The sequence below is a fragment of the Sturnira hondurensis genome, unplaced genomic scaffold (genome assembly GCF_014824575.4).
Source record: "Sturnira hondurensis isolate 20B ecotype Veracruz unplaced genomic scaffold, ASM1482457v3 Scaffold0000396, whole genome shotgun sequence".
NCBI classification, from domain to species: Eukaryota; Metazoa; Chordata; class Mammalia; order Chiroptera; family Phyllostomidae; genus Sturnira; species Sturnira hondurensis.
Window position 1 is genome coordinate 2,077,595 of NW_028073027.1, and position 24,807 is coordinate 2,102,401.

The 24,807-nt window shown below is 37.7% G+C and overlaps 1 protein-coding gene across 1 annotated transcript in view; it reads left to right on the forward strand.

Moving 5' to 3' along the window:
• The window catches only part of TPRG1 (tumor protein p63 regulated 1), a 137,190-nt gene that overhangs the window by 101,154 nt on the left and 11,229 nt on the right, over positions 1–24,807 (forward strand). Inside the window, exon 5 of the mRNA XM_037038270.1 lies at positions 16,401–16,554. Within this exon, the coding sequence (XP_036894165.1) occupies positions 16,401–16,554 (154 nt within the window). The remainder of the gene's footprint in view (positions 1–16,400; positions 16,555–24,807) is intronic.

A 24,807-nucleotide genomic window follows, 5' to 3' on the forward strand; every position in this document is an offset into this window, starting at 1 on the left:
TTGGCGAGGAAAAACACACTTCCAGCCTCTGAACCTTTTGGAGGCATAAGGAGTGAAGTATGTATAACAGGAAGGAATACATAGGCCTTGAGGTCAAATAAACTAAAAAGAATACTTTACGACTATTAAGTAGGCTCTTTGAATAGTTTGGTTTCAATTTCCTCATAAAAAAATACTATCTACTTTGGAAGCTCGCTATCAAATGTGTAAATAACACATGTAAAGTGCACAGTAATAAATAGCAGCTATGTTTGTTATCATACTAGGCCATGAATTATTAGAGTGAGTTTGCTATATGTAAACAATGTGCTTCTATGCAGAAATGAATGCTCCCTTTTCTAGGCTACCCCCAATTACTCCAAACATACATGCACACACACCAGAAGTGGAGGCAGAGAATTTCTTCCTCATTCTGGAGCAGAAAAGAACTGGTTAAAAACTGTAAGCTCAAGGACCATACTCAGTATCTACCTCACTTCGAGTGAGAGGCGAAGGAACTCCAATACCTTCCCACTCTCATGATTTATGCCTGTGTATTATGTCCTTCTACTTGGAATAACCTCTTCTCTCTGAATGCACACTTCTTACTATACTTTGATTTTCCAATTGCCACTTCTTTCAGGATTCACTGATCTTCAGTGATGGACTCTCCTTCTCTGTAATTATGGCTTCTCTTTTTGTGGGTTTCTCCTGGTAGTTTCTTAGAATACTTATTCTTTTCTAAAAGAATATGAGCCACATGAAATACAGAGGTGCCTGGGGCAGTGTTTTGAGCATAGTTCCACTGAGCATAGATTCATAAGTGAATAATATTGCTGCTACATTAGAGTTCAATATTTCCCATCTTTAAATTATTTCTGTGGCTTTAAATGATAATTCATTTTGTTTAGTATTCAATACTTAGTTAACATAAGCTGTGTTGGGCATCACTCAGATTGCAAAACAGGCCTTGGTCTCAGTGACCTTTAAATAATTAGGAAGAAGCTACTTTGATATTCTGAGAGCCATTTCTTCTCTGCTCTTTGCAGAAATGTATGGTGATATGGTAGAAGGAGGCTGAAGTCGTACCTGAAGTATCTTCAGGAAATTGTATATACGTGCACATTTTAATTTTAATGATCAAAATTTCCCAAGGGTTCACACTGCTATACTAAGCATGGTGCAGGATTAATTAAAGACCATGTTCAAATTTTGTGGCTCTTACAGCCTTTTGGATAATCTTATAATACAAATAGAATTAGTTTTCACAGACACAGAAATGTTCTGCCACCTCTGAACTATGCTGAGGAAAGATAATTAATTTGGTTTCATTTTTAAATGATTCTCTTTTTAAAACACTTAAGCAATTTCTTCAGCTTTGGTCAGGATATGAGATATCTCTCTCTCTCCCTCTGTCTCTCTCTCTCTATTTTTCTGTCTTTCTATTCATCCATCCATCCATCCATTTATTTATTATGTGCTTGGGCTCTACCTACTTTGACTCAGGAACTATTTCTAAAATGTGAGGGGGAACCCTCAACAAACAGGAATTTATTTATAAAAATTGTATATTTATTTTTACATGTTTAAACTGCAGTCACCTTCAAAGCACTCTCCACTTGATGCAATACACCTATCAAAATGTTCTTTCCACTGCTCAAAACACTTTTTGAACTTGTCAGTTTTGCTGCCTTTTAGTACTTCTGCCATTTTTTTGTTTCACCTCTTCCACATCAGCAAAACTTTCCCTTTGAGCCCCCCACCCCACCCTTTTTTTAACCGGGGAAGCAAAAAACAGTTGCTCAGGGCAAGATGGGGCAAGATCAGGTGACTAGGAGAGTGGGGAATAGGGATCATGCTCTTTTGGGTCAAAAACTGCTGAACACTCAGTGAGGTATGGGCAAGTGCACTCATAAATTACCCATCATGAAATAGGCAAAAACGTTGAAAGAGTCTTAAAAAAAAACCTCCTGAAGCCAAATGCAGCCTCTCTCAACAACACCAGCTAGTACACTGATACAGATGGGTTCCTAGAACACTCACCTAGTAGGGAAAGCCTGTACCATAAGGGGCCCACCCTCCAGCAGATAATTCTGTGTTTTTGAGTGCCCCTTTGTAGAGGTGCATTTTATGATGAGCTGGTAATTCCCAATGCCTGCCTTTACCAGAACATAACACATTTAATTCCTTTCACTTTTGCCTTTAGCATTTAGACGAAATAAGGCATCAAGAGGGTTTGTTTGTTCTGCCTTGTAGTTTCTGATCAAACGCTTCTTTATGAAAGATCAGGTGCCAAAGGGGCAATTTAACTCTGAGCTATATTTTTATGTCTACTTGTTCGAAAAGCCAATTAGAAAAATCAACTCCTCACAATGTATTCAATCAGCAGAGGCATAAAAAAAGACTTATATATTAGAAGCCGTATATGTTGGTAAACCCCAGGTGAGTCAGCAGTGTGGTAAGTCATCAATACAACTCATGTTGTTTTTGGGTAAATGAGCAGATATACAGCCTCTAGAAGGAAGGAGGGTGTTATCATAGTATATTCCACAGTGATTGGATCACTGTTGAAGTATTGTTTTCCTTTCTTGGCCTCATACTTTAATAAGGACATCGGGAAACTGGAATATATTCAAAAGCAAATAACCTGGCTTGTCAGGGAATTTTTAACCTAGTTCAATGAGGAATGGTTGAAGGAACTAGGTGTTTGTTTTGTTGGTTTTTAAAATAAAGAGAAAGAGATTGAGAGATGTCCTATAATAAAAAAGCCAGGTGGTGAAAGACAAATACCATATGATATCACCTTTAACAGGAATCTAAACAACAAAACAAACAAGCAAGCAAAATGTAACCAAAGACACTGAAATGCAGAGCATGCTGACGGGGTCCAGAGGGGAGAGGGGAGAGAATCACAGGGGAAAAGGGGAGGGACTCACATGAACAAGTATAAAGGACACATGGACAATAACTAAGGTGGGGGGCAGAGATGGGAGAGAGGTGGGGAGCACTGGTGGGGGGAGGGCTGGGAATACAAGAAAGAAAACTGTACTTGAACAAGAGTTAAATAAATTTAAAAAAAAGAAAAAATATTAAAGACATAAAAATAGAAATAAAACAAAATACATTGAATAAACAAATATTTAAAAAAATGATCACTGTAAACATTTGAATAATCTTTAAGCACACCTAACAGTCTATTTTTTAAATAAAAATATTTTTTGAGAACTGCTGTTTGACAATTAATTCCACTGTATAATAGGAAAACTCTTTGAAGTGCATCCTTTGGATTTTTTTTCCTTTAATTGTCCCAATAGAACCCTCTTTTCTTATATTGCTATTCTACAGCAGGTACAAACTGTTGTGCCTTCCACTGGGTAACCAGGACCCCTGTCCTAGGCCTGCACTGTTGACAGCCCTCTTTGGTCCTTATCTAGCTGTGTCTATCCCCCAGAGGGTGTGGCACCCAGAAGGCCTAGGGATATGCCCACTCACAGTCCACAGCCCCTCGTACGGTATTTGTTAATAGGACCAGTGGCAAAATCACCTGAGAACTTGCTTGAAGTACAGAGTCCAGAACCTCAGGACCTACTCCACCAATTGAATCAAAATCCATTTTTTTAACAAGGTCCCCAGGTAAGTCAAATATGTATAAACTTTGTCAGGCACTGCTACAGCTCACTCTCCGGGTTTCTGAGACCCTAGAATTTTCTGTTCAAGTTGCCCTACTTCTACTTTGAGGGCCCATCTTTCCCGGAGCATGCCATGATGCCAAAGGACAGGAACTTGGCCTGACGGTACCATTTGGGGAGTGGGCCTGAGTGGATGGAACTTGGAGATGTGGCTGCTCATTCTCACTTATGTACACAAAGTGCCACCCTAAGGGACTGAGCACCCGCCCTGAAAAACAAGAGGGAAGATCCCAGGTCTATCTGTACTGTTGTTCTGGGCCTGGGTGGCAATAAAAAGTTCTGTGGTAAAAGCAAATCTTAAGTAAAAATGAAATCATAAAACCCCAAGCTCACATGTGTGCAAAACAACACTATTGCAACTTGAAGATACACCAAAATATCAAGTGAACTCTAGGTCACTTACCCCAAAGTTAAATATATGAGTACACTGCAGAATGTAGGTAAATCAGTTGTATTTCAGGAAATGTTTGAAATTTCTTAACTTTGTGTGTAGTTTAGTATTTCATGCTCTCTTCTTGCTTTGTGTCCCCCACCACCACTCCCCCACAAAATTTATGATTTGGCAGTTTTTGGTAGATGCAAAGGAAGCTAGTAGGAATGCTAAGAGAATTTAGAAATATCTTCTCTTCTGATTTACTTTTTAGGGCTCTGGTAAAAGAATGCTTGCAACTTCTGCTGATAGTAACCGGGCATTCGACACACAGCACTATGATAGTTTTGCTAAGCAGGCATCCTTATTTCCATTTTCCAGATGAGGAAGCAGATCGCCAGGGTTAAAGGGCCTTCCCCAAGATCACATAGTAAAGAAAGGCAGTGAGATCTGAGCCCAGGCCTCCATTCTCCAAACTCCATACTTTCTCTCATTATATCCAAGTACCTGAAAAATGACATGGATTTTTGTTGTCTGAATTTCACCTGTGACAGGCAGAATACAATCACTTTGGAAAGAGATGGAGGGGACCCCTTAACAGGCAATTCTTGTTGAACAGTTTGAATGGCTTGCACCGACTCTGGCCAAGAGGGAAAATGAAGTTAATTGTAGATGACATCTGTGTGTGGAAGTTAAGAGATAGACATTTTTGCTTTGTTCCCATAATGTATGGTATGCAATACCATAAATAAACTTCCCCAGGAAATGCTCTCATAAAACATAAAGGAAAGTCTAAATGAGTATCACATTTAATCTTTTGAGAATCTTTTTCATTTAAAAAATTTTTTTCAAAGTAGAGAAAGCCAAATGTTCGCACACAGCCTTGGGAGCATGATCCAAGGGGATGTGTTAGGAAAGAGCCCTGTTCCTTCTCTGCCAATCAGAGAGCGCTCTGTGTCTGTCAATCAGAGAGCGCTCTGTGTCTTTTGCCTTCCTCAGGGCGGCTCAGGCTATTTGCCAATGGACCACTGAGAACTGGGTCAAAAGTTTGTGGTAACTGGTCTTCTAATTGCCCATGCATGTATTCTAAATTTTCTACTCTCAGTCTCCCTTGAGATGAGAAGAAATGGAAAGCAATGAGATTCAGAATCATATTCTTCTCAGAAGCTTTTTCTCTTTTATTTTTAACTTAGCTCCTCTGTGCCTGTTGACACAGTTATTTGGAGTGCTTAAAAGTGACTTGCTTTTGAGAGAGGAGATGAAAACTTACACAAATTCAAGGGCCATGTGTTTTGCCAGATATCTTAATTGATAATAGAAGGAGTTACCTCGGAAATGTTTCCTTTACAATGGTAAAAGGGAACCATTTTGTAGTATTCCTCTTGGTATGAATTTCTGGTATTTTTCCTGGTAGCTTTGCAAGAGTTGCCCTCTCCTGTCTACACGTGGCAGCCTTTTGGCCTTGAAAGGCCCTGCTGTAGGCCTGTCAGGCCAGCATCTGCAGCTCACGCTTTCGAGAAGGATCACAGACTTCCTGCATGCAAAACCCCAGTCCCCCTCTCCTGGGTCTTTCTCTAAAAGACTCACTTTACATACACCTCAAAGGTGATAAAGGATTCCCCCATAGCTCTTCAACAACCATTTTAAGAGTTCAGTTTTAAACAATGCAATTCAGAAATGTAGACTGATGAGAATAAAAACAACAGCCAGACCAGTTGGGCCTAAAGAGTGAGTATTTTTGTTTTGCTTGACTTTATTTTATAGTAAAGACCCTGAGAAAACTGTTTGACCATGTACTGAGATAGATATTGTGGGGGCAATGGATATGATTTAGATGTGGACTCAGTTCTTGAACAACTCCCACTTCATTTGATGATATAAGATAAGTATATGGGATTATTTAGCATTGCTGAAATGATCACAAATGCTGTCAGACAGGCTCAGCAAGTTGAATTGTTTGCTTGGAGTCCCGAGGAGTCATGGTTTTGAATATTGGAAATAAATGCTAGAAGTGTATTTAAAAGGCTGGGAATGTCCGACTGGGGAAGTTTCTGGATTTTATAAGCCACAGGAAGTCCCTTTAGGTTTTTAAGCTCGTTGGATCAGCACTATGGAGAAAGACAGAGGGTAGATTAGTTCAGGTTAAGAGCGACTACAAATAAAGATGTGAACTCTGGAATTAATTGTCTTTATATGGGCTCAATAGAAAACAAACAACTGGTTGGTGTAAATGTTTCTTTTCTGTCCTGTTCATCCACAGGGTGCCATGAACTTAGGAGGGGCAGTGGAATCAGAGAGACCTAAATCCTAACCCCAGCTCTGCTGCTTACTAGTTCATGGCTTTGGACCTCGGTTTTCTCATCTGTAAGACAGAGATTTATACATGCACCTTGTGCATTTATGGTAAGGTCAGGAGGTCACAAATGTGGAGCCCTTAGCACACTGACTGCTACAGCTTAGTCCTTGCTATGATTATGATGGGTGATGATATGTTAAGTATGCAGTTTGTTATTTCTATGTAAAAATAGTGTATGCTCATTACAGAAAATGAGAATTTGTAAACCAAGAAAAATTATCCTAGGGTATCAATAATGGTAATATTCTAGTATATTTCTTTCAATCCTTTTATATCATTTTCACACAGGCTTAGTGCTGTATAGGTGCAAACGAAAAGGAAAGGGAGCGGCCACCTTACTGTTGTTTTTCTTGAAACTACCTTTTCCTGTTGCCAGGTTTTCTTTGATATGTATAAGGGAAAGAACTACAGCTAGACTAGATAGGCTCTCCGTCTGTCCTTTCTTTTCCATCGCTGCAGACAGTCCCGCTCCAGACCTCTGCTCTGAGCTCTGCCAGGTATAGACAGCCTCCATCAGCAATGTCACTAAATGTCATCTTTGTCAACCAACCCTCAGATCTCTTCAATGCTGATATCTTTTGAGTAAAGCTCAGGGCTTTGGATGAGGACACTTAGGTCAGAGTCTTACCTCTGGACCAGAAATATCTGAGCATAAACCCTGGCTTTCACTAGCTCTCTGTCTCTGGGCATTTCATACCATTTTCACAGAAATAATAGTTTCATGAGGAACAATGGGATAGTGGATGAGAAATTGTTTTGTATGCTCTAAGTCACTATCCAACGGGCACATAGAGAGTGCCTACTGTTTACCAGACACTGTTAGAGATTTGACATTTTTAATTTGTCTTAACCCATATATACCTGTATAAGACAATGCCACTCATTTTATTTAACAGAAGAGAAAATTGAAGGACTCTAAGGTTAGAAAGCCTGGTAATTCAGTGAACTAGCAACTGCAATTTTAATCTGTTAAAGGTAAAAATTTTTTTTTAGAGATTTTATTTATTTATTTATCTTTAGATGGGAAGGAGAGAGGGAGAGAAACATCAATGTATGGTTGCCTTTTGTGTGTCCCCTGCTGGTAGTTAGCCTGCAAGGAACCAGCCTGCAACCCAGGCATGTGCCCTGACTGGGAATCGAACCGCGATTGTCTGGTTCGCAGGCCCGCGCTCAATCCACTGAGCTATGCCAGCCAGGGCTGTTAAAGGTAAAATTTATCATCCATTGAAATGTTCTCCTTCCTCTTTCTTCTGCTATCCACACCATTGCCACCCAACTTTGATTTTATCCTCTTTTTTGTTTGCCTCTAGGCTTCTTAATGACACCAGTAGGGAGCCCACACATGGTTAAGACTCAGCCGTGTTAATGGTCTGGAGACCAAGGGGGCATCTGGCTTAGTCACATGCCCCACTCACCTCTACACAGTCACCCTTCTTTCTGTCAATTTGAGTATACCCATCAGAGACAAATTTCCTTGGCTAATTAAACTAATTAAATCGTTTTCCTCTGATTACCCACTGGCTTCTCACTAACTTCCATGTCAGAATTCGGTTGCTCTAGACCTTGTACTGTCCTACGTAGCCAGCACCAACCCCACTGAGTTCAATAGCTTTCTTCTGACCTCTCTCCCTCCACCCTGCCAATAGGCATTGTAGCCTAACTGAATATAAATAAGATCATGGTAATAATATAAAGGGACATATACTGAATTTTTTCTGTCTCTCCCTAGCCCCTACCCCCTCCCAAACTGTATCTTTGTTCTTATGAATTGCTCTGTCCTCAATGAAAGGTACTTGGTGCAAGATTGAAGATCAGCAAACATGTACTAAATGAATAGAACCTTTTTTGATACCTTCAACTGTAAGGGATTTTTGCTGCCACTGTCTCCTCATTATAATTTTACCCAGAGAAATTTCTCTGGACTTCATGAAAGAATGCTAGCAAGGATTTGCCAATAATGTTGCTATTCAGAACAATTGTTACATATTGGGGAGGTTGCACACTAAAAGGTTGGGAGGGGAATGAGAATATGAGGCTCCTTTTACAGCATTTGACAGTGGCGGTCTACCAGAGTGTGACTCTAAGGAAGAGAAAGTTTTGCGTCATTTCCCATCAGTGGAAAGAAGGTTATGATTTCTAATCCTAAAATTGTGTTTGTTTCATTTTGAGAGGTATAACTCCAATGGACTTTCTAAAACATGAGCATTTAGATGTCCAAAACTAAAAGAACCATATGGTTTCTTTGATTCAAAAATTGTTTACTATCAACTTGATTGGATTAGCTCCTCATTTAAATGGAATCTGTGAAATCAAAGCTTTTACTATAAAATGGATACATTCCTCTTACAGGAAAGGACACGAGAAAGAGGTGTTGTTGTTTAATTATTTTACCATGACTCCAAAGGGAATGCATTTCTACTCTTCCTATCAATAAGAATTCAGAGATAAAAAACAGATGAGAAGAAAAGCTACTGCAGTGTTATAATGGAATAATGGAATAATAATAATGTTATAATAATAGTGTTATAATGGAATACTGATTGCAGCAAGCAATGACAGAATGATGGTGAGGGAAGAGAAAACTGATACAGGAACTAATAAACCTAGCAGTCAAGAATCTTTCAGAGCTTGAATAAATAGACTTACTCTTCATATACAATAGTTGGTTTTCATAAGGGAAAGCACTGGAATATAGGAAAGTATGAGGGCTTTGAGTATTAATCTAAGTAAATTTCTAGATTTCAGTGTCTGTATCAGTAAAATTAAGGAGTTGAAGAAGTAGAATATAAATGATTAACAATTAATCCCTTCCAGCTCTTCACATCTGGAGTTTGTGGTGATTTTTATTAAGCTGTAAAAGAATTAGTTATTTTTTAATATGATCTGTTTAAGAAAATAAGTATTTATGTTTTAGATTGACTTCAATTCAAGTAATCTATTCATACCAGTTCTGAAAAATAAAATATTTCTGTATGTTATTTAAGTAGAACCCAAAGGTAAATAGTCTTTGGCTCTCATGAATCGTAAGTGCTAGATTTGTGTCTGGTTGGGGTATCCTCTGGAGGACATCTAATCCAATGCCTTTGTTATTTTATAAGAAAGGTGTCTTTGTCCATTCGTGCTACTATAACAAAATCCCAGAGCCTGGGTAGCTTATTTCTCACAGAAATTTATTTCTGACAGTTCTGGAGGCTGGGAAGTTCAAGATCAAGGTGCTGGCAGATTCCGGGTCTAATGAGGGCCTGATTTCTGGTTCACTTATGGCACTTCCCTGCTGTGTCCTCACACAGGGGAAGAGGTAATGGTCTCCGGAGTCTCTTTTATACATGCACTAATTTCAGTATGAGGACACTGTCCTTGTGACTTAAGCACTTCCCAAAGGCTTCACTTTTTAATTCCATCACCTTGGGCATTAAGATTTCATCATATAAATTCTGGGGTACACAGAAATTTAGACTGTAGCAAAAGGAAATGAAGTCCTAGAGAGGTTGACATCCTAGAGAGCCCAGGTCTAAGCTACAAAGAAAGTACATCAGTGCTAGGATTAGACTCAAGTTTTATTTTTGAACTTTTAGTTCAAGGATTTTACTACCATAACATGTAACATTCTAAGAATGGAATAATATGGCAATCAATCTCAGAGGCCATCCTAACTTAACTCTGTGAGTTTATTTACTCATTCATTGTCATTAAACAAGGATTCATTAAGTGATTGCTATGTGTATAGCAGTATAAGAGGCCATGTTTTAGTCTAAGTATTTACTAGGAGTCTGCATACACACACACACACACACACACACACACACACACACACACACAAGCATCCTAACACTGTGAATCACAAAATCTTAGGTTGTACATTTGGTTTGTGCCTTAGTCTTCACCTCAGCCCTGAATATGACCACTTCTAGGACAAGCACATCTAAAGTCTCCCAAGCTGATAAATATGTATTTTAGATTGGGTAATTCCAAACCCTTTTTGTAACCCTTGTATATTCTCCCTCACTTTCTCTGCATTCTGCTTTTGGCCTAACCTAGGTCTATTTTTCTACAGTTTAAAATCGTTTCTTCTTCTAGGAGAAGAACAATCATGTCAGCAGCCCTCTGAGAATTTCTCATATTCATCAAGTTACCCTAAAGCTTTAGGCATAACCAGTATAATAAACATTATTCTGGTCATTCAGCACAGATATCAATTTATTGGGGCTGAAAAGGACCTTAGAGGTGATCTAATTCAACTACTTGGTTTTAGAGAGAGGAGGAAATGACTCAGATTGTCCATCCAGTCAGTGGCAGATCTACCCTTTGAACTCTGGCCTCCTGACGGTTACTCGATTCTTACCAAGGCACCAACTGACCCTGAATTCTCTGTGAACACTGCTGACCTAGTTTTACTTTAGCACTTACCTCTCCCTCAAGTAATATAACCCATAGAATTTCTTGGTCACCCATGTCAGTAAATAGTTAATCTCACTGAGCCCAAGGCTCTGGAAACTTCTGGGAGGCAGCCAGGTGAGCAAAGAGAACAGATAAAGGCAGCACCTGCCGATGGGTTTGGAACAGCCTGGGGATATGGAGAAAATGTAAACACATTCTGCAAATCTTATTGTCTGAGTCTGTGCCAGCGTCTTTTGGGTTCTTGTCATGGAAAATATTTTGTCTGAGGTCATTCAATGAGCAAAGAAGCATTGAATACCATCCAGGGTGCCAACTCAGTCCTCCCTTTTGTACAGATTAAATAAGCAAGGGACTAACATTTCACGGGCCTAGAAAGCCCGCCTTTCAACAATACAGGCTGAAAGGAGACATTAAGAAAATATATTGTGTTGTTCTGAACTGCTGTCTCCCCTGCACTGCCCTCCCTCCTCCCCTCACCACCTCCCTCTGTTTGCTCACCCATACTTACAAGCACACGCCCTACATTTAGAGCAAGAGTTAATGTCTGTGCTTCCTCATAAATCTTGCTTTGGTGCCTTGAGCTATGTTTTTAATTCTGTGGTGGAACTCTGAGATTTGAGATGTGTAGAAAGGAGGGGGCAACTGACGGAGGTAATCATGGAAGCTGCTGTTTCTCCTTCCGGGAGCCTGGCATCTTCATTCAGCTCTTCTAACAGGTAGTTTAATGCCTCTGCCCAGAATCTGTGAAGGCCAGGGTGGACAGAGAGTGGAAAGTCAAAGGAAAGGAAGTTGGCCATATTGTGCTACAAAAAAGGATCTGTATCTTCTGTCCAAAGGAAGAAGAATATGTGGAATGAACAAATTAACCCAGACTGTTGACTGGTTGGCCTCTTATCGTGGTTCAGCTAAAAATGATTTCACGGAAGGGAGGCTTTCCCAATAGAAATAATTTTTTGTCTTATTGAAGAAAGTCTTACCTCTGTCAACTTGGAGCTCCTTTCTGTGTTATTAAACCATATTTATTTTTCATGATTGGTCCTTTGGCACTTCTGTAGCGTAGAAGGCAAGTCATCTTTTGGGATGTTATAATGGTTTAAAGTAGTAATTGCTTAGGCCTTCCACCCTGCCAACAATTGTGTTTGAGTAGAATTCTGAGTCTGAGTCACTGAGTAGAACATGTAATTAACATGACTCAAGGAAGAACTCTGATCTGTGAAAATTCTGGTCTTCAGTGTATATATTTATAAAATGAAATAATTGGAAACACACCTCTAAGGGACCTTCCAATTCAGACAATCTATGGTACCCAAAATCTCCCACTCCTATAAACCCCTTCTTCCATTAAGTTCTTATTTGTCCTTATGGACCCCTTCCTCTACTTCTATACCATTCTGTGAGATTTTGGTGTTTACCAAAAGTGAAGAATAAGAAGTGGGGATAGAGGCCAGATGTGGCTGGTTTTCTTGAGGATAGAAAGTGGGAACAAAATAAGTTATCACTGTAACAGAGTGAAATGCTCAACCTTTCTGACTCCATCTTGTTCAGTACTGCTTTGTTTCCATGGCCTTCATTCAGGTAAGTAACTTCCTGCACATAGACAAGCTAATCATTGGAGGAATTCTGCTTGCAGCTTGAGTTTTACAAAAGTAACTGCTACCAGAAAGTGCCTCTCCTGAGGAGATAAGAGAAATATGTATTATTATCAAAGATTTTCATGTACCTCCAACTAGACTCATGTCAACTAGGGTCAACAGGCTAAACACAATCTTTCTTGGACCCCCACTGGCACCCAGTTATCTGTAGTTGTTAATCACCTCTCAACCCTTCTATTTGCTCTTTCTTTGATAAAACAAGCCTGAACTCTATACTTTCTTAAGGTGGATTTAAGGCATCACTAAATCTCCCATCCTCTCAGTTGTTGCCATCTTCATCAATAAATCTTTCCTTACTCAAAACTCTAATGTTTTGAGTTTTAGCCTTTTGAAGCACCAGGCACATGGACTTTAGACTAGTAAAACAGAGATAACACTGTTTCTCTTCTTTCTTTTTATTCTATTCCACTAGTAGTTCTTGACTTGGTGATCAGTTGGAGCCTGGTCAAATGTTTTATCTTATTTCCTGTTAACTTCATCTATTTCTATCCATGAAGGTTAAAAAATTTCTATAAAGATTAAAAATATGAAGTTTATATTTTTTACATTTTATTTGACAGTATGCAATAAGCATTATGATACATGCTAGCACTCAATATTTGCTAGGTGGCCAATGCCTTATAGCATACAAAACATTCTCTTATTCATTATCTTCTTGTTTCTTATAAAATTGTTGCTACCTGAAGATCAGAAAGCTGGTATGAAATGCTCAAAGACAAAAAAAAAAAAAACCCAACAACAAGTGTGGGCCTAAGATAGAGGTCTTGGTTGTCCAATAGAAGGCACAGTGTTTTTCACCTACTGAAGGTAGAATCTATGGAAAGAGGGTTCTTCTGGGATGATTAAAGGAAGAATCCAAAGGATCCAATTCAAACAGTCTTCTTTGCTAAAATATTTGATGTTGTCATTCTTTACCTGGGACTGTATCTACCCTTTGAAAACTTGACCATAATAACTCCATGAGAAAGACCCAGTCTTCTTACCCCAATGACACAGCTTTTTAATTATTACCCCCTGATTTCTAGTAATACTTGATTTTCCTAAAACCTCAGAATTGCTATTACTGAGTGTATATAAAAATCCAGAGTTCCACTTGAGAGAGATTTTCTTTCTGACCTTTAGCTAGAATTCCTGAGCATGCTTTTTGCCCACAAAAGGTGGCAGGCTCCTTAGGGCAATTCTTTTAACTCTGTGTCTAATTGGAAATAAGGCTGTGTTGTGTAATGGCAGGGCCTTAACTTGGAATGTATGTTGTAACAATAACCCAGAATGGTGAGAATACACCTAAATGGAGTTTTAGGAAACTATGACTCTTGCTAGCTAATTCAGCTCTGTTTGTAATGATATGTTGGGAAATCGCTGGTCCTTTCTGAGTCTCAGTTTTCCCACTTCCAGAAAAAAAGACACTGGGTTATAGCTTCCAAGAGACTTTCTAGCTCTGGCATTCTATAATTTATAAGCCTTCAACTACTATCCCTCCATACCGGCTGATTGGTGCTTTTACGTGTTTGTGAGATAGCATGGGAGGTGCTAAAGCTGCCTAAAAGAGATGGGACGATGGTTAGTGTAGTCTTTGTAGCAGAGGATGTGTTCTGCTGGGGAAGGGGTGCTAATCTGATGTCTCTAAATTAAAGATACAACTCAGAGGCTTTTTATGGATCCGCTTGACTGGCTGAATGCTAGTAGCATGATAGCTGTATATACTACTCACACAAGAATGAGGCCATGGAATGTTACCATGTGGGAACACCCTAAGAACATTTGGGGAAAATGAGATTTAGAAGAAGAAATAAGTTTGCTCCTGGTCACACAGCATTAGGTGTCAAGACTAAGACTCTAACACTGGGCTATCTGATGTCCTGTTCACTGCATTTTTACTCTACCTCACATGATTGCTCTCATGTAACACAAGTAACAGTTTAATAAAACATTCTTAGTCATGAAGGAGTCCATATTCCACAATTGCCTTCTTGACAGACAAGAAGATAGATTTGATTGATAGATTTTCATAATACTCTGGTGCTGAAGGCTTTTCTGAGAAGCAACACCTTAGTTTTACCTTTGGAAAGACTATTTAGTTCTAGATTTATCTTTCCATTTGTTATCTCTGGATCTTGCAAGAGGATTGGGTGAAATTGTATACTTAGAAGTATATTATATCTCTGAGAAAGGTCATTGCCATACTCAAATTGATTGTTTAGAAATAGGACTCCTCTTTAATATCATGCTTAAACTTCATTTGGGGTTTCCCTAAAGTGAAATAATATGAAGTGTACCTACCAGACAATCTATCTTAACATATTTTCATCCCTTTTGGATAAAAGCAAAATTGCACCCAGTATATAAATTAACATATGGCTTAGTAAATAATTCTATTATACAAGCTGTTTTAATGTACTCAGACCAGAATACTCCATTAATCATCATGTATAGAATATTCACTGAGCTTTAAGTTTACAATCAAGCCAGGAAAAAAATGAGGAAAAGTACAGGAGGTATGATAAAGTATAGCAGTTGAGAAGGTGAGGGTCTAGAAAGGGAACTTTAGAGGTATGCACGATATTTTCCTTTTTTCTCTCTTCTTTTTTTCTCTTTTCCTTTGTTGTTGTTGTTTTTTTTTTCTGGGCAAAGGATTAAGTACAAAAAAAGGTTGAGTGTCAGCTTTCATATGTAATCATCAAAAATCTGAAAATAGGGCAGCAGAATTTGCCAGTCTCTTTTTGGACTTTCCTTTTGTAAAAAGCAGCTCAGGGACCAGCTAATTGAAAGAGGGGTGTTATATGCTTATGTGTGAGATGGTGTTTATACACATCTCTACATGAATAAACATTCAGAAACCACAATAGCATTCCCAAAGGAATCCTTCTTTAATACAGGAAGTCACAGCTTTGCAAAGAGACCACAATTAAGCTCCAGTTTTCTATTCTAGATCCCAGGATTTAATTTCTAGAAGAAACAAGACCTCTGCATGTTCCATGGGCCTCTTTAGAATCATAAGCACCTTAGTTTTAAAGTTTGTTGAATGTGAAGTTCCTCAGCTTATCTTAACATTTGAGGATCTCTTTGCAATCAGAGATGTTTAAAATCACTGACCATAAATTCTAATGGGCACATGCAGAAGAAGAGGACACAGAAACTACAGTTTTGTTATTGAATGTGCCCATATTCCTCTGCCACAGATTCCCTCCCACCACTCTCAAGATGACTTTCTCTTGCTCTGCACTTGGGTTTACCAGATGACCAGGCCAGGGCTCTACCAGACAGTGGCTGCCTCCTACATGCTGTGGGTCAGGACTATGAATTTAGTGGAAAAGGACAGAGAGAGTCTCCGTTAGAGCTTTAACATATTTGTTGCTGAAATTTTGCTGGATGGAATGTATGCAGAGAATAGAGAATTGTGAGATATAGAAGTTGAGGTCACAGAATATTTTGAATTAGTTATCCTTCTTAAAGGTCATACATATCTTTCTATTTGAAAACCCCAAGTTTTTTCTTGTTGTTTGTATTTGTGGCTCTGTGGAAATTGTTGTCATCTACCTTTCTCTTTGAAACCATCTTCCCAAATTGTCTGTTTCAGTTCCTGTCCCACCACCTTGACTCTTCCTTCTCCCTTTCTCTTTCAACCTGCGCCATCAGAACGTTGTCATGAAGTGAGTAGCCCACTGCTTAGCCCTTAGCCCTTAGCATCTGTCCTGAATACCAGCCTCCCATTTCCATGTCCAACTGGGCATCTTTACATAGAATTCTCAATCACACTTTGAACTCATCATTTCTGAAAACAAATTCATCCTTTTCTTCTAAATTCTTTGGAACAATTAAACTAGTTGATAGCTAAGCCAGTTATCTCAGCAGCAATATAAAGCCTTACTGAGATATTCCATTCCTTTCCCATGCTTTCCTTTTTGCTGTAACCTAATGGAAATGGCTAATCTAAAGGAAAAATTCCTTTCTTGTAGGAGACAAGGAGAAGGACTTAGGATCTACTGGGGGAGTCTGGAACAGCAATCTCTGTTGTCCCGTTGGAACCCATGGTCTACTGAGGTACCTTATGCTACATTCACTGAGCATCCTGTGAGATACACCAGTGAGAAGTTCCTTGAACTTTGCAAGGTAGGAAGCAGTTTGGAATTCACTCCTGGATTAGCTTTGTTAGTAAAGTTTTATGTTTCTAAAACATGTACAGTTAAAAAAATGATAAGATATAACCTGGGATTATATAGATAAAAGTTAAAATAGGTTTATATAAGTATTTTAAATAAATAATGAAGCTGTGTTATATATGAAAAAATATATAGGTTTATATAAGTCTTTTTAATAAGTAATGAAGCTGTGTTATATGAAAAATATATATTTACAATAACCATACCATGTTTCTTCCTTGCTAATTTCTTAGCAAGAAAGTAAAGTGTAATATGGTTTACAAATTGCAAAATTTATGTTTGATTGTGTTTATCACACACAAGCTACATATAATTTTCTATGCATACTTAAATTCTAATTATTTTATTCAGAAAAATATAAAATAGTGTGAAGTATGGCTCTGTGGTCATATTTGAGTCATTTTTCTCTTTGAGTCTTGGTAGTCTTATTTCTGAATGGAAATAATGAAAACTGGCCTTTCTCCCAAACTCAATGGATCATTATAAAGTTGAATGAGATAAAGTGTATAAAAATGTTCTAAAAATGGTAAATCAGTTAACAATATTTTTATGTCTTTAAATCTCATCCCCCCAAATAGATATTAAATTTACTGGTGGCAGGGAGAGTCCCTTTTCCTGTTCTTTCTTCTTTCGCAAGGAAATTTAGCATTGCTAGTATAGTACAACTAGTTCGAAATGGTTGAAGCCATACACACAGTGAAAAATGAAAGTTTGCACTTTCAACAAAACTAGATACACACATACAAGTTATACTTATAGGCCTAAGAATTCTTGCCTTCTCTGACCTTTCTAGGTTTACCTTTATGTGTTAGCATTCACTTCAAAATATCACAACTCTTCATCTGATATAAATTCAGACCTGCATCTGAAGTCTTCTGTAGTTAGATGACTCACTTTGTATTTCTTGCATTATTTGAATATACTTAATAAAATATACATGTATATGCATAAATAAATTTTTTAAATTGGTAAGTCCTATATTCTAAAAAGGATTTGAGGAATAATATATGTGATTAGAGACTGGTTGGGGTCTTTAGCCTTATTTACATACAGATGAAGTTGGCTTGAATCCTTTTCTGATCTAGGAAAAGTCAACGGTCCTTTAGAGGTGTATGCAGTCATCCTCAGGGACCTATGGTCTCAAGCTTACCTCTGGCTCCAAGTCATTGCAGGCACTGAATTAGTTCATTGTATGAATGATGTTTCTACTATTTCTGGAGCAGCAACCTTAGTTATCCCTATATGTCACGATTCTATTTTACAAAACCTAGACCCAAGCCTCAACATCAACCCCTAGGCTGACTCTTTACTGCCCAAAGTCAACAAAACAAAACAGAATGAAAACCAGTAAGAACAACATAACACTTATACAAAGACATTTATGTGAAAGTAGACCCATTGAAGGCTTTAGGGAGTTTATATCATAATAATGCCATAAACTTCAAATGGAATATCAGATCTCCATGTTTTAAAAGACCTCATTAATGATAATGTTCTAATGCATTACTCCATGATTCTTTCTTCCTCTATTTTGCTCTTGCCATACCACCACATTCAGGTTTTTTTCTTAGTAATAACACATTGTAGTTTATCTGTTTCTTTTTTTAACACGTGTTATTCCAACACAAGAACTCAATAATGTAACTTCCCAAAGCCATTCCCCATCTTTAAAAGGAATCTAGTTCTAGCCTTTAATAGAATATGTATTTTTATTAATAGTAATTGTATTTTATTATAATTCAAAATAATACCAACTTAACAAATAAATACCAACAATAGCCTTTGTTATTACATCCATCACTTCCTGGCCCAAGTCTGCTCTTGTCCCTTATACCTGGTTCGCTAAGTACTTATTCCCTGAGTGTCCTTTACTAGAAGAAATTTAGGGTGAATGATTAAAGGACAATTTCTATTAACTACAGAGAAATGCCATCAATATCACTCTAATACCTGTAAGTGCTTTGCTTTATTCTGTTACATATAAATATAATCAAATAACTTAAGGAGAAAGATAAAAGCTAAAATATCAAAAGGGGAATGGAATAATTAAAATTTTCACCAAATGCTCCTATTAGCTAAAGCTGATGGGGGAATTTGATGTGCATATAGCTCTTGTTGAATAGAGGTAGAAACAACAGTGTGTGTGTGTGTCTGTGTGTGTCCCCACATCTGTGGGTTTCAGCATTATGAATGGTCAGCTGATGGGTTGGTTTTCATTCAATCAAACTCTGTGAGTCTGTTAGATGTGTTGCTTTTAAGGCTTTTCTTCATTTTTCTTCCAAAGTATTTTTTTTTATTCCTGGCAAGAGTCTGGTGCTCTTATTCCCCAAGCCATTTCTTAATTCAAAGACTACCCCAGTCACAAATCTGTAGGCAAGTAAGTGATCTCCATCTAGGATGTAAGATGATGAGTCTATTATCCAAATCTTAGAGTCTTCATTTTTCTTTTGTTATTGGTTTTATGTCACAGTATTGTTTATGTTCAGGACATTTTCCCAGATTGGCTTTGATTAAGACTCAGTTATATTAAACTAAAAGAATAAATAAGAAGAAAAGATAATTTTGGAGACACAGAATACATTTTATAAGAACATTGTGGCATAACATGAGATGTTAAAAGGGTAAAATAAACTAGTTTTTCCATTCCCTTTATGAATAAAACAGGTAAAAGTAAAAGAATATAGATGAAATTTTATAACTAAATCAAATACTTGAAGCAATTTAATTTAACAAAACTATTATGGCCCAGGAAAGAGAATCATAGAGGGCTGAGTCACATGAAGTCAAAATCTTCAAATTATTTACAATATAATGGAGTAATTTCTTAGGTAAAAACATCCACATTTATTTTTAGTCAAAATCTTTATTTCTGTAGCTCGTGGAAGCTCTTTATTCAATAAATGTTTCCTGACACCTACAAAATGCAGGAATTATGACAATTGTTAAGTATACAAAAATCAGTGGGATAAGATTTTTCCCTTTGTGGAATGCATTGTTTAATAAAGGAGGCAGAGAAAGACGCAAAGATTTGTTCAGTGAGTACAAATTGGCTTAAACAGAAGTTTGGACCAAATGAAGAGGGGAGGAGGCGTGTGCAGGTAAAAGGCATGTTCTCAGACAAAGAGTAATTTAATTCAGAGGGAGTTTGATTCTATATATTCACCATCATAATTTTAATAGCTCAAAAAACATAGGGTAGGGCAAAAGTAGTTTTACAGTTCTTCATATGGAAAATAACACTGTAATTAATAAATAATAATATATGAGTAAATTCTGTGCTGTATATTTATAACTGTAAAACTATTTTGGCTGACTTTGTAAGTAGATGAGATGAGCTTAAAGTAAGTTAGAGGCAGTAGGAATGGAGAGAATGTGAAGACATTTTGAGATATTCAGAATATAGAATCAATGGAAAAAGTTAACTGACAGGATATTATAGGCAAAGAAGAAGAAGATTCCAAAGGAGACACATTTTCAGCCTAGGTAGATGGTGCTTCCATTAATTTAAGTGGCGAAAGCTAAAAGAAGAGTAGTTTTGGAGGTTCAGTTTAGGACCCAAATTTGAAATGTCCATGGAACATGCATGAGCTGGTGACAGAGGTTTCAGATGATACAACATTGAATCAAAGTTGAGTCATGGGGTTGACTGGTTGAGAAATTACCCTAGGAAAGAACCTTTATGGACAAAAATATTCAAATTCTAATTTATATTATCTTCTCATCTCACCGATCTAAAAATCACAATCAAAGTTATATAATAATATGCCAAAATGCATTTTTTCACATCCATCTCACTGGAGCATTTCTACATCTGGCAAATGTGATGGGCCAATGGTGTCTTTCCAGACAGTCTTGCTTTTCCCTGAGCCTCCCCAACATTTCCAATCTGCATGCACATACTTTGCATTATCCATATAAAATAGTTGTGAAAATGTTAAATAATACTTTTTGGCATTGCTTATATTATTATAAGACATAAACATAATCCCATATAATATTATGTAATTATACTTTACATTGATTGATTTTAGCTTGTATGTTTTCATGTAATTCACTAACAAAGCCCTATGAGATGAGAACAGCTATCTCCATTTTTAAAATGAGGGTACCTAGCCTTGGCTGGGTAGCTAAGTTTATAAGAGCATCATCCCTATATCCCAAGGTTGCAGGTTTGATCCTAGGTCAGGGTACATATGAGAATCAACCTATGAATGCATAAATAAGTGGAAAAGAGAATCAATCTCTCTCTCTCTCTCACCCCTCTCTCTCAAGTCAATAATAAAAATTAAAAAAAATAAAAACCAACTTACTTAGAGTGATTGAGTTGACTAAGGTATTGCAATAAAATAGCTCTATTTCTACACCAAACAATTGCTAATATGCAGACAACTATATTTAAATTTGAAGAAACTCTTTGTGTGTGTTCATATTCATTGATGTGATATGATATAATGTCTTATTATACATGATGACCAGTCTAAATTATCCTCCATTATTTCACTAACTTAACATTTGCAATTTGTAGCGGTATCTTTCTTCTTTTAATTATTGACTTGTTGGGTTCTTGGAGGGTGTGGTGAGTCTTGCTCTGAGTGACTAGTGAGGGTCCAGAGCTGGTCAATTAACAGTGAATGGGTCATGGAAGGTCTACAGCCAGATTAAAGTGATCTGCTTTCTAACCCTTCTTATTCTTTTCTGGTATTGTTACCTTTCTTTTTCAGGGAATTATAAAAGTGAACCAATATTTTAGCAATCAAATGTAACTTTACATCCCTGGCCCTTTCATTTTTCTTCATGTCAATTTAACCAGTATTCATTGTGTTCCGACCTGGTATTGAACCCTACATGCTGAGCAGTGTGTTAGTAATCTGGGAATACCAAGAAGAATGAAACAGATTTTGCCCTCCAGATACTTATAGTGGGAAGGGAGAAGGCAAAAAAAAGGTAATGAACAAATTATAATTTTACTTTTCTTTTAGTCCTCACCCAAGGATAAGCCTGTGGATTTTAGAAAGAGGGAAAGGAAAAGAAGGAAAGAAAAAGAGAGAAACATCACTATGAGAGAAAAACATCAACTGGTTATTTCTGGAATGCACTCCTAGTTATGTGCCCAGATTGGGAATCAAAAAATAAAATTTCATTGTATGGGGCAATGCCCCCACCAACTGAACCACAGCAGCCACAGCACAAATTACAATTCAATGTGCGAAAACCACTTGTAGAGGGATTCACAGGCTTTTGTGGGAGCGCAAAAGAGGGGACAGATAAATCGAACGGTTAACAGGTAAAATGACATTTGATGTAAATTTTAAGGTATGAGTGATTTAAGCATCAAAGGGTGTTGGGTAGAAGTGTTAAGTAAAAGAAACATGAGTAGAAGCTGAAAATTAGAAAGTTATATGAAATGTTCTTGGATAAGGAAAGAGTAGTTCATTTTCGCTAGAGGTTAAAGACTGTGTGTATGTTGATGGGAAAGCTGAAGGAATGGAAAAGGATGAGGATGCAAATTAGGATGTATAGAAACTTCTCTTTTGTAGGAAAGAAGTTTCTGCCTCATATTCCTTTTTCTCTTTAAATACCTGGGCATACCCACAGTCATGGTGTCTCCATAAAGATAATTCAAAATAAAATGTGAAAGGGTGATACAGACATTTTGTCCAGCTGTGTAACTTCCCAAGTAGCTACCAGTGTTGTGTATTGGATGAACTTACTGATTCCCAGCATGCTTCACTTTCTGCATAGGGAGATTAAAACTTATAGCCTGAAGGCTTGGAAAACCTGCTCACTGAGGAATGTGGTTGTGCAGGCATGAAACCAGGCCTCTTTACTCAGTGTAAACAGGAAGCAAGCGATGGTTATAACAAGGAAAACTGAGACATGGGGCAGTGAACTGCTGGCAGACAGCACCTGAAGCAAACCAGGTGCCCAGCCATTCAGCCGGTAAATAATTGTTGTAAAGTCAAAAGCATTCAACACTCCCTACCTCCCCAACACAAACACACACACGAACTGCTACACCTTGTCCTAATCAACATACAGCCCCTGTGTAACCGGAGTTGTTAAAATTTGACCTCATGATTTTGAGACTGGAATAAAAGAAGGAGCCAGAGGTGGGTGTATAAAAGCTTTTAGAGAAAAGTGTGTGGCTGGTGGCATCATATCAGATGACACTGCGTTCTTGTCACACAGACTGAGTTCAGGGGCTTGAAACACTCAAGAGCCAGCTTGGGGACTTGGCCTTTTGTTTGCCTCTCCTTCAATGTACTGCTTGTTCTATCTTCCTGGCCCCTCCTCCTTTGAGCTGGTTCACTGAAATGACTAGAAATAAAGTGCATCTGACTCTAATGAAATGCCAAGTTCATTGAGTATGAAAGTGTCATCTTTTTCTTTCCAGCACTTAGATTCTGAGGCCACAAAGGATTCTCATGAAATGAAGCTCGAGTTGAGGACGGGGGAGGCACTCAGTAATCTCATTTGCCAGACATTTATTAACCTATGAAAAGGCGCCTGGACTCTCCAGAGGGTGCTGACAATAGAAATGTTGAGGTTAATTGTACTTTGGCCTTTAGTTAATCATAGTTTGATGATGATGGTAATGATGATTATGTCAATGAGTTATTGACAATGCTTATTGATTATTAGCAATAGGCTTCCTTTATGGCCTTTTCAATATAATCCCAAACTCCATCCTTGTCACATTTTTCTTCTCCAACCCTTCCTGAAATACATGAGCAGGTGTGTACACACACAAGGAGCTTATACACAAACTGTTTGTTTAAATTTTACAAATTGAGTTTGATCCTATTCATAGCCATATTTTATAGAAAAAGAACTATGAAGTTCAGAGAGGAATTATAAACTCCACTAAGCTAGTAATTGCCATATTTGCAACTTAAGACCAGATCTGTTTGATTTCAATACTTAAGTTATATCATGCTGTACCTTCTTTAGTTCAGTGGTTCTCAACAGGTGGTGATTTTCCCACCAGAGGACACTGGGCGATGTGTGGAGACAGTTATGGTTGTTGTACCTGGAGTGGGTTGCTATTGGCATCTAGTGTTTAGAGACTAGGGATGCTTCTTAACTTCCTAAAATACAGGGAATATTCTCTTCTTCAGCAAAGAGTTATCTGACCCTAAATAACAGTGGTCCCAAGGTAGAGAGAAACCTTGATTCAATTGCACCGACAGACAACTGTACTTATTAGTCTAGTTCTTAGAGAACTGCATGAAATATTTGAATGGAAATAAAAGTGGAATGTAATAAAATAAAAAATAACGTTTGCCATGAGTGTGTTTGGGGGAAGGCATTGTGGGCGAGATAGGATTTAAGCTTGGTCTTTAAGATGAATAGAAATGTCGACACTCTACACCTTGTGGGTTGAATAGTCAGAGCTAGAGACCTCTAGCTAGAGGTGCTAGGCAAGCTTAGTACCGTGTTTCTCAATGTTCTTAAAAGACAAATGTCTATTTAAAATAAAATCTCATGCAGATTTCAAATATATAAAACTGATAAAAATTGAGCAAGTTCTAATTGATTTGATTACAGGGACTGAAGCAGGTTATCCACTTGGCTTCTTCCTTTTCTTCTACAACCATCTCCCCAGTTGCTCAGAAATCTATTGTCCCAACCTTGTTAATAACAGTACTTCCTTGCTTTTCAAAAGAATTCTGGTTTGATGATAAATTATATTGTCACCCACCCTATGGGGGAATCCAGTGTTCTAAGGTTTGAAAATCACTGAGTCTGATTTTTTCTCTCTACCTTTAGAAAATAAGGAACATAAAATCTCTCTTAAATATTAGAATTTTACTGCTAGTAATAGCAGTATTTTATAGAAGAGAGGACTTTAGGACTTATGTTAGGAGATCTGAATCCAAGACCTTGCTCAGCTGCGTGCTAGCTTTTTGGTGTTAGACAAATAACCAAATTTTGGAACTCTTAGGCCCTCAGTTTACCTAGGTCTCTTCTGCCTTTTCTCCAATGCTGAGCACGTTTTTCAACAAAAGTTTCCTGAATGAGGTGATTGTTAACCCCTATCCTGCATCCTATTTTGTTTAGGCTATTAATTTCACTTGTGAAACTGTTCTTGACTCCGGATCTACAATTATTATTATGAAGTTTTTAACTATAGGTAAGGGCTTTTCATCTGCCTATTTCTTCATGCCCCAGGCTCATGTGCTCTCTAGCCAGCTATGGTGAA